The following is a 10,250-nucleotide window of genomic DNA, read 5'->3' on the forward strand; positions in this document are numbered from 1 at the left end:
AGAGGCGCTGGGAGGCGTGTCCGAGGCCGGGAAGGGGGCGTGTCCGAGGGGGCGTGTCCTGGTTCCCGCCAAATCAACCCGGAAGCAAGATGGATCTCCCGCTGGGTCTGGAGCTCCTGTCCGGGGCCTGCCTGGTCTTCACCCTCGGCATGTTCGGGACCGGATTGTGAGCCAAATAATAATAATAATAAATAATAATAATAATAATAATATAGGGCACATCACACAAGAAGGTGGAGCCAAGCCTTATGACTATGATTGTTCTGCCTTGAGCTGCAGACAGGCAGGAAATAAATTATTATTATTATTATTATTATTATTATTATTATTATTATTCTGCATCGAGCTGCAAAAAGAGATAGATAATAAATAAATTATTATCATTATCCTGCTTCGATCTGCAAAAGAGATAGATAATAAATATATTATTATTATTATTATCATCCTGCTTCGATCTGCAAAAAAGAGATAGATAATAAATATATTATTATTATTATTATCATCCTGCTTCGATCTGCAAAAAAGAGACAGATAATAAATATATTATTATTATTATTATTCTGCTTTGATCTACAAAAAAGAGATAGATAATAAATATATTATTATTATTATTATTATTATTATTATTATTATTATTACCCTGCTTCGATCTGCAAAAGAGATAGATAATAAATATATTATTGTTATTATTATTATCATCCTGCTTCGATCTGCAAAAAAGAGACAGATAATAAATATATTATTATTATTATTATTCTGCTTCGATCTTCAAAAAAGAGATAGATAATAAATAAATTATTATCATTCTCCTGCTTCGATCTGCAAAAGAGATAGATAATAAATATATTATTATTATTATTATTATTATTATTACCCTGCTTTGATATGCAAAAAAGATATAGATAATAAATAAATAAATAAATATATTATTATTATTATTATTATTATGACTCTGCCTCGATCTGCAAAAGAGATAGATAATAAATATATTATTATTATTATTATTATTACCCTGCTTTGATATGCAAAAAAGACATAGATAATAAATAAATAAATATATTATTATTATTATTATTATGACCCTGCCTCGATCTGCAAAAGAGATAGATAATAAATATATTATTATTATTATTATTATTACCCTGCTTCATTATTATTATTATTATTATTATTCTGCTTCGATCTTCAAAAAAGAGATAGATAATAAATAAATTATTATCATTCTCCTGCTTCGATCTGCAAAAGAGATAGATAATAAATATATTATTATTATTATTATTACCCTGCTTTGATATGCAAAAAAGATATAGATAATAAATAAATAAATATTATATTATTATTATTATTATGACCCTGACTCGATCTGCAAAAGAGATAGATAATAAATATATTATTATTATTATTATTACCCTGCTTCATTATTATTGTTATTATTGTTATTATTGTTATTCTGCATCGAGCTGCAAAAAGAGATAGATAATAAATAAATTATTATCATTATCCTGCTTCGATCTGCAAAAAAGAGATAGATAATAAATATATTATTATTATTATTATTATTATTATTATTATTACCCTGCCTCGATCTGCAAAAAAGAGATAGATAATAAATATATTATTATTATTATTATCATCCTGCTTCTATCTGCAAAAAAGAGATAGATAATATATATATTATTATTATTATTATTATCATCCTGCTTCTATCTGCAAAAGAGATAAATATATATATATATTATTATTATTATTATCATCCTGCTTCGATCTGCAAAAAAGAGATAGATAATAAATATATTATTGACACAACGATGTTGTATGACACAGCAATATATTATTATTATTATTATTACCCTGCTTCGATCTGCAAAAGAGATAGATAATAAATTTATTATTATTATTATTATTATTATTATTATTATTATTATTATCCTGCTTTGATCTGCAAAAAAGAGATGGATAATAAATATATTATTATTATTATTATTATCACCCTGCTTCGATCTGCAAAAAAGAGATAGATAATAAATATAATAATAATAATAATAATAATAATAATAATAATAATATTACCCTGCTTCAATCTGCAAAAAAGAGAGATAATAAATAAATTATTATTATTATTATTATTCTGCTTTGATCTGCAAGGAGAGGCAGGACATAAATCGTCATCATCATTATTATTACTCTGCCTTGAGCTGCAAAACAGAGATAGATAATAAATAAATTATTATTAATATTATTCTGCCTTGAGATGCAAGGAGAGGTGGGAAATAAATTATTATTATTATTCTGCTTCGAGCTGCAAGGAGATAGAGGTGGGACTTTTCGCTCCACAAGTTCAGCAGCTCAGCAGTTTAATCTGCTGCGCCACCGGGGGCTCTATTATTAATTATTATTAATAGTAATAGTATTTATTATTATAATTAATGGAGCGTAATCTGCGTCTGTTCCGGCCTCAGGTCTGACCTAAAGCGGATGTCTTTGACCCGAAGCGTGGACAACGTCCAGTTCCTGCCCTTCCTCACCACCGACGTCAAGTATGCCGTCCTCATTGTTATTTCGCCTTTCTCCCCATCGGGATTCAATAAATGAAATTATTATTATTATTATTATTATTATTATTATTATTATTATTATGCTTTGAGCTACAAAAAGAGATAGATAATAAATTATTATTATTATTCTGTCTTAAGCTGCAAGGAGAGGCAGGAAATAAATTATTATTATTATTATTATTATTATTATTATTATTATTATTATTATTCTGCCTCATGATGCAAGGAGAGGCAGGAAATAAATTATTATTATTATTATTATTATTCTGCCTCAAGCTGCAAGGAGAGGCAGGAAATAAATTATTTTATTGTATGACACAGCAAACAAGATAGACATGCTGGATTTCGTATCACAAAATCACAATTTTGTCAAGGAACTTTCCATGCAATGTTTTGTGCCAGCTGTCAGCTCTAGTTTGTAGTGCGGTTTTCTTGTACTGATTCTGCTCTAGTTTGTAGTGCAGTTTTCTTGTACTGGTTATTATTATTATTATTATTATTCTGCTTCAAGCTGCAAGGAGAGGCAGGAAGTAAATAATAATAATTATTATTATCATTTTGATTATTGTTGTTGTTGTTGTTCTGCTTCAAGGAACTTTCCATGCAATGTTTTGTTGTGCCAGCTGTCAGCTCTAGTTTGTAGTGCGGTTTTCTTGTACTGATTCTGCTCTAGTTTGTAGTGCAGTTTTCTTGTACTGGTTATTATTATTATTATTATTATTATTATTATTCTGCTTCAAGCTGCAAGGAGAGGCAGGAAGTAAATAATAATAATAATAATTATTATTTTGATTATTGTTGTTGTTGTTGTTCTGCTTCAAGGAACTTTCCATGCAATGTTTTGTTGTGCCAGCTGTCAGCTCTAGTTTGTAGTGCGGTTTTCTTGTACTGATTCTGCTCTAGTTTGTAGTGCAGTTTTCTTGTACTGGTTATTATTATTATTATTATTATTATTATTATTATTATTATTCTGCTTCAAGCTGCAAGGAGAGGCAGGAAGTAAATAATAATAATAATTATTATTATTTTGATTATTGTTGTTGTTGTTGTTCTGCTTCAAGGAACTTTCCATGCAATGTTTTGTTGTGCCAGCTGTCAGCTCTAGTTTGTAGTGCGGTTTTCTTGTACTGATTCTGCTCTAGTTTGTAGTGCAGTTTTCTTGTACTGGTTATTATTATTATTATTATTATTATTATTCTGCTTCAAGCTGCAAGGAGAGGCAGGAAGTAAATAATAATAATAATTATTATTATTTTGATTATTGTTGTTGTTGTTGTTCTGCTTCAAGGAACTTTCCATGCAATGTTTTGTTGTGCCAGCTGTCAGCTCTAGTTTGTAGTGCGGTTTTCTTGTACTGATTCTGCTCTAGTTTGTAGTGCAGTTTTCTTGTACTGGTTATTATTATTATTATTATTATTATTATTATTATTATTATTCTGCTTCAAGCTGCAAGGAGAGGCAGGAAGTAAATTATTATTATTATTATTATTATTTTGATTATTGTTGTTGTTGTTGTTCTGCTTCAAGCTGCTCAATAACTGCCTTGACGTTTCCCGCAGCAACCTGAGCTGGCTCGGCTACGGGGCGCTGAAGGGCGACTGGACCCTGATGGTGGTCAACGCGGTGGGGGCCGCCCTCCAGACCCTCTACATCCTGGTCTACTTCTACTACAGCACCGAGAAGGTGAGCGGGGGGCTCCTTGAGATCATCAAGTCCATGCCAAGCCCCTTTTCTTTCTTTCAACGCGTTCCCTGTTGTTGACTCAAGAATCAGCAGGAGGCAAGCGGACGGCAACGTTTCCTGTTTGGCACCATTCCTGGCATTGCCGATGCTTTTTTAATGATGCTGAACGAATGCACGCACACATGCAACTAAGACCTCGCTAAGACTTCCTTACCGTACGAATAAGAGCTGTTCAACAGTGGAACTCCCTGCCTCGGAGTCTGGTGGAAGCTCCATGATAGATAGACAGACAGATAGACCGATAGGCAGATAGATAGATGGATGGATTGATTAATATATATCTCTATAATCTATATCTCTATCTATCTAAGATTGATTGATTGACCAATTGATTTTTAAGCAGATAGATAGAAAGATAGATTTATAGATAAGGCAGATAGACGGATCAACAGATCAATTGATCATTAAGCTAATAGATAGAAAGAGAGAAGATAGATAGATAGATAGATAGACATAGATAAGGCAGATAGATGGATTGATTGACCAATTGATCAATTGATCATTAAGCCGATAGATAGATGATAGATAGATAAATAGATAGATAAGGCAGATAGATGGATCGACTGATCAATTGATCATTAAGCCGATAGATAGATGATAGATAAATAGATAGATAGATAAGGCAGATAGATGGATCGACTGATCAATTGATCATTAAGCCGATAGATAGATGATAGATAAATAGATAGATAGATAAGGCAGATAGATGGATCGACTGATCAATTGATCATTAAGCCGATAGATAGATAGAGATAAGGCAGATAGATGGATCGACTGATCAATTGATCATTAAGCCGATAGATAGATGATAGATAAATAGATAGATAGATAAGGCAGATAGATGGATCGACTGATCAATTGATCATTAAGCCGATAGATAGATGATAGATAAATAGATAGATAGATAAGGCAGATAGATGGATCGACTGATCAATTGATCATTAAGCCGATAGATAGATGATAGATAAATAGATAGATAGATAAGGCAGATAGATGGATCGACTGATCAATTGATCATTAAGCCGATAGATAGATGATAGATAAATAGATAGATAGATAAGGCAGATAGATGGATCGACTGATCAATTGATCATTAAGCCGATAGATAGATAGAGATAAGGCAGATAGATGGATCGACTGATCAATTGATCATTAAGCCGATAGATAGATGATAGATAAATAGATAGATAGATAAGGCAGATAGATGGATCGACTGATCAATTGATCATTAAGCTGATAGATAGATGATAGATAAATAGATAGATAGATAAGGCAGATAGATGGATCGACTGATCAATTGATCATTAAGCCGATAGATAGATGATAGATAAATAGATAGATAGATAGAGATAAGGCAGATAGATGGATCGACTGATCAATTGATCATTAAGCCGATAGATAGATGATAGATAAATAGATAGATAGATAAGGCAGATAGATGGATCGACTGATCAATTGACCATTAAGCCGATAGATAGATGATAGATAAATAGATAGATAGATAGAGATAAGGCAGATAGATGGATCGACTGATCAATTGATCATTAAGCCGATAGATAGATGATAGATAAATAGATAGATAGAGATAAGGCAGATAGATGGATCGACTGATCAATTGACCATTAAGCCGATAGATAGATGATAGATAAATAGATAGATAAGGCAGATAGATGGATCGACTGATCAATTGATCATTAAGCCGATAGATAGATAGATAGATAGATAGATAGATAGATAGATAGATAAGGCAGATAGATGGATCGACTGATCAATTGATCATTAAGCCGATAGATAGATAGATAGAGATAAGGCAGATAGATGGATCGACTGATCAATTGATCATCAAGCCGATAGATAAGGCAGACAGAGGGATTGATTGATTAATTAATTGATAAGTAGATAGATAGGCTGATACATAGATTAGGCAGACAGATGGATCAATTGATCAATTAATTGATCAGTAGATAGAGATATAGATAGGCTAGGCAGCTAGATGGATCGATCAATAATTGATTGTTAAGGAGATGGATGGATGGATAGATAGACAGAAAGAAAGACAAAAAGACAGACTGATTTATCAATTAATTGATTAATTGATAGGTACATAGGCATAGATATAGATAGGTTAGGCAGCTAGATTGATTGATCGATCAATTGATCGTTAAGCAGATAGATGGATGGATAGATAGATAGATAGATAGATAGATAGATAGATAGATAGATAGACAGACAGATAGACAGACAGAAAGAAAGACAGAAAGACAGATTGATTTATCAATTGATTGATTAATTGATAGGTACATAGGCAGAAACATAGATAGGCTAGGCAGCTAGATGGATCGATCGATAATTGATTGTTAAGCAGATGGATGGATAGATAGATAGATAGATAGATAGATAGATAGATAGATAGATAGATAGATAGACAGATAGACAGACAGAAAGAAAGACAGAAAGACAGATTGATTTATCAATTGATCGATTAATTGATAGGTACATAGGCAGAGACATAGATAGGTTAGGCAGCTAGATGGACGGATTGATCAATTGATCATTAAGCGGATGGATGGATAGATAGATAGATAGATAGATAGATAGATAGATAGATAGATAGATAGATAGATAGATAGATAGACAGACAGACAGATAGACAGACAGAAAGAAAGACAGAAAGACAGATTGATTTATCAATTGATCGATTAATTGATAGGTACATAGGCAGAAACATAGATAGGCTAGGCAGCTAGATGGATCGATCGATAATTGATTGTTAAGCAGATGGATGGATAGACAGATAGATAGATAGATAGATAGATAGATAGATAGATAGATAGACAGACAGACAGACAGACAGATAGACAGACAGAAAGAAAGACAGAAAGACAGATTGATTTATCAATTGATTGATCAATTTATCATAGGCAGAAACATAGATAGCCTAGGCAGCTAGATGGATCGATCGATAATTGATTGTTAAGCAGATGGATGGATAGACAGATAGATAGATAGATAGACAGACAGATAGACAGACAGAAAGAAAGACAGAAAGACAGATTGATTTATCAATTGATCGATTAATTGATAGGTACATAGGCAGAGACATAGATAGGCTAGGCAGCTAGATGGACGGATTGATCAATTGATCATTAAGCAGATGGATGTATAGATTGTCTGATCAATTGATCAGTCAGGTGGATGGGCAGATAGAGAGGATCATCGAACCCTAGAGTTGGAGGGGTCCCCACGAGGAGTCCAGCCCCGGAGGAGAGACACCATCCGATCCCTCCCGGCAGATGGCCATGCTACCGAATGCCCTTCCCTGTCCGCAGGGCTCCGTGCTGTGGAGGACGCTGGCCTTGCTGGGGGCGCTGCTGCTGGGCTACGGCTACTTCAGCCTCCTGGTCCCGGACCGGCCCACCCGCCTCAGCCGCCTGGGCCTCTTCTGCAGCCTCTTCACCATCGCCATGTACCTCTCCCCACTGGCCGACCTGGTAAGCAGAGTCTCGTGGAGGCACGCTTCCCCGTCCCTGGACGATGGGAACTGCCGTCCTCCCGTCCGTCCTTCTCCGTCCTCAGGCCAAGATCGTGAGGAGCCGCTCCGCCCAGTGCCTCTCCTTCCCGCTGACCGTCACCACCTTCTTGGCCTCGGCCAGCTGGACCCTCTACGGCCTGCTCCTGGGGGACCTCTACATCGCGGTGAGACCCCCCCCCCCATACCCCATTGCCCACCCAGAGTCTATATTATTATTATCATCAATTATTATTATTATTATTATTATTATTATTATTATTATTATTATTTTATTATGACACAGCAAACAAGATAGATATGCTGGATTTCGTTTCACTAAATCACAAGTCGAACTCTTCCCAAGTGTCTAGGACTGTGTGATGTATTTTCGGATGATGCGTGCAGATCCCAGTCGGGTGGCCTTTTGCAGTTGGCAGATCGTAATTTTGTCAATGTCTATTGTTTCCAAATGCCAGCTGAAATCTTTTGTGCCCATCACCACCGGGACCACCTGCACTGGTTTCTGCCAAAGTCTTTGCAGTTCAATCTTGAGGTCCTGAGAGCGGCTGAGTTTTTCCTGTTGTTTTTCGTCAATGCGACTGTCACCTGGGATGGCAACATCAATGATTCAAACCTTTTTCTTTCCACAACTGTGATGTCTGGTGTGTTGCGTTCCAGAACTTTGTCAGGATTCGGAAGTCCCACAGTATCTTTGTGTGCTCATTCTCCAATACTTTTGCAGGTTTGTGATCCCACCAGTTCTTTGCTGCTGGGAGGTGGTACTTGAGGCATAAGTTCCAATGAATCATTTGGGCCATAGAGTTGTGCCTCTGTTTGTAGTCTGTCTGTGCGATTTTCTTACAGCAGCTGAGAATATGATCCATGGTTTCATTGGTTTCCTTGCAGAGTCTGCATTTTGGGTCATCAGCTGATTTTTCGATTTTGGCCTGAATGGCCTTTGTCCTGATGTCTTGCTCCTGGGCTGCAAGGATCAGGCCTTCTGTCTCCTTCTTCAGGGTCCCATTCGTGAGCCAGAGCCAGGTCTTCTCCTTATCAGCTTTTCCTTCAACTTTGTCAAGGAACTTTCCATGCAATGTTTTGCTGTGCCAGCTGTCAGCTCTAGTTTGTAGTGCGGTTTTCTTGTATGGTTTTTTGTCTGCTGTGTTTTGAGGAGTTTCTGGTTTTTGACTTCAATCAAAGCAGGTTCTTCACTTTGCTTTCCATCTTCTGCCAGGGCATGTTCTTCTTCTTTGACTGCTTGTTTTACTTGTAAGAGTCCTCTGCCCCCTGATCTTCTAGGCAGATATAGCCGGTCAACATCACTGCGAGGGTGCAGGGAATGATGAATGGTCATGAGTTTTCTTGTTTTTCTGTCCAAATTGTCCAGTTCCATCTGTGTCCAGTTTATGATGCCAGCGTATATCTTACGACAGGTATGGCCCAGGTGTTTATGGCCTTGATGATGTTGCCTCCAGTGAGCTTGCTTTTGAGAATTTTTCTGACCCTTTGTGTGTATTCTTTGCTGACCACATTTGTCCCAACCAAACTCCATGCTGACATCAGTGCTAAAAATTCGGACAGTGTTGGTCAGAGACTGGATTTCAGTTTCCGTTTTCCCATATAGCTTCAGGTCATCCATGTACATCAGATGCGAAATTTTGTGAGATTTCTTAGATGTTTGATAGCCGAGATTTGTTTTTTGTAAGATTGTTGACAGAGAGATCATGGCAATAATGAAAAGCAGAGGGGACAATGAGTCTCCCTGGAAAATTCCTTATTATTATTATTATTATTATTATTTTGGCATCTGTCAATCCCCATGGAGGTCATGGCTATACTGGGAGTCTATATTATTAATACGTGTTGTTGTTATTATTGTTATTATTATTGTTTTTATTCCAGTGTCTATCAGTCCCCATGGAGGCTACTAATGAGCGGTTGTGCCCACTACCCAGCCTTGACCCTTGCAGAAGTCACACCGCATTGATTATTATCACTAATTAAATTGAGTGTCCGATCAACGGAGCCTTCGGGGCGCAATTGGCCCAGGGTTTGTGACGCATGGATTTCTCTCCTTGCTGCCCTTCACCGCACGTGTCTGCCCTTGATGCCTCCTTCTTTCTTTGTCCAGGTCCCCAATGTGCCGGGCATCGCCACCAGCCTGGTCCGCTTCTGGCTCTTCTGGCGCTTCCCTCCGGACCACAAGACCTTGTATCGGCCGCTCCAGGCCTGAGGACACTATGCCGGCCACCGCGGACCCACAGGGACAGGCTAGATGGCCTCTGGGGCCCCTCATTGCCTCCCACCTGGACCCTTAACGTGCAAAAGACACCAAAGCCCAGCGCGGACTTTCCACTTTTAGCAACCGTGATTATTTTTTTAAAGTGCCTTGCAACAAAATAAAATAAGAAGGGACCTTTTTCTGAAAATCGGGGCACGTT

At 36.6% G+C, this 10,250-nt stretch overlaps 1 protein-coding gene across 3 annotated transcripts; it reads left to right on the top strand.

Moving 5' to 3' along the window:
- Positions 1 to 40: 40 nt before the first annotated feature.
- On the top strand, positions 41 to 10,238 carry slc50a1 (solute carrier family 50 member 1). 3 transcript variants are annotated; one of them, XM_062965004.1, is made up of 6 exons: positions 41 to 166; positions 2,460 to 2,537; positions 4,115 to 4,238; positions 7,628 to 7,789; positions 7,875 to 7,994; positions 9,941 to 10,238. In XM_062965004.1, the coding sequence occupies exons 1-6, from the start codon at positions 90 to 92 to the stop codon at positions 10,040 to 10,042; spliced, it is 663 nt and encodes a 220-aa protein (XP_062821074.1). In that variant the 5' UTR covers positions 41 to 89; the 3' UTR covers positions 10,043 to 10,238. The 3 variants fall into 3 exon arrangements, with proteins under 3 accessions (XP_062821074.1, XP_062821076.1, XP_062821075.1); XM_062965006.1 differs by having other exon boundaries at positions 63 to 147; XM_062965005.1 differs by lacking the exon at positions 2,460 to 2,537 and having other exon boundaries at positions 73 to 166.
- The last annotated feature ends 12 nt before the right edge of the window (positions 10,239 to 10,250 follow it).

The sequence above is a fragment of the Anolis carolinensis genome, unplaced genomic scaffold, assembly GCF_035594765.1.
Source record: "Anolis carolinensis isolate JA03-04 unplaced genomic scaffold, rAnoCar3.1.pri scaffold_14, whole genome shotgun sequence".
In the NCBI taxonomy this organism is placed as follows: domain Eukaryota; kingdom Metazoa; phylum Chordata; class Lepidosauria; order Squamata; family Dactyloidae; genus Anolis; species Anolis carolinensis.

Excerpts from the sequence above, each read along its gene's own strand:
- slc50a1 (XM_062965004.1), top strand. The coding sequence starts at position 90 with ATGGATCTCCCGCTGGGTCTGGAGCTCCTGTCCGGGGCCTGCCTGGTC. Across the intron at positions 4,239-7,627 it reads TCTACTACAGCACCGAGAAG|GGCTCCGTGCTGTGGAGGAC; the intron begins GTGAGCGGGGGG and ends CCCTGTCCGCAG. Across the intron at positions 7,790-7,874 it reads TCTCCCCACTGGCCGACCTG|GCCAAGATCGTGAGGAGCCG; the intron begins GTAAGCAGAGTC and ends CTCCGTCCTCAG.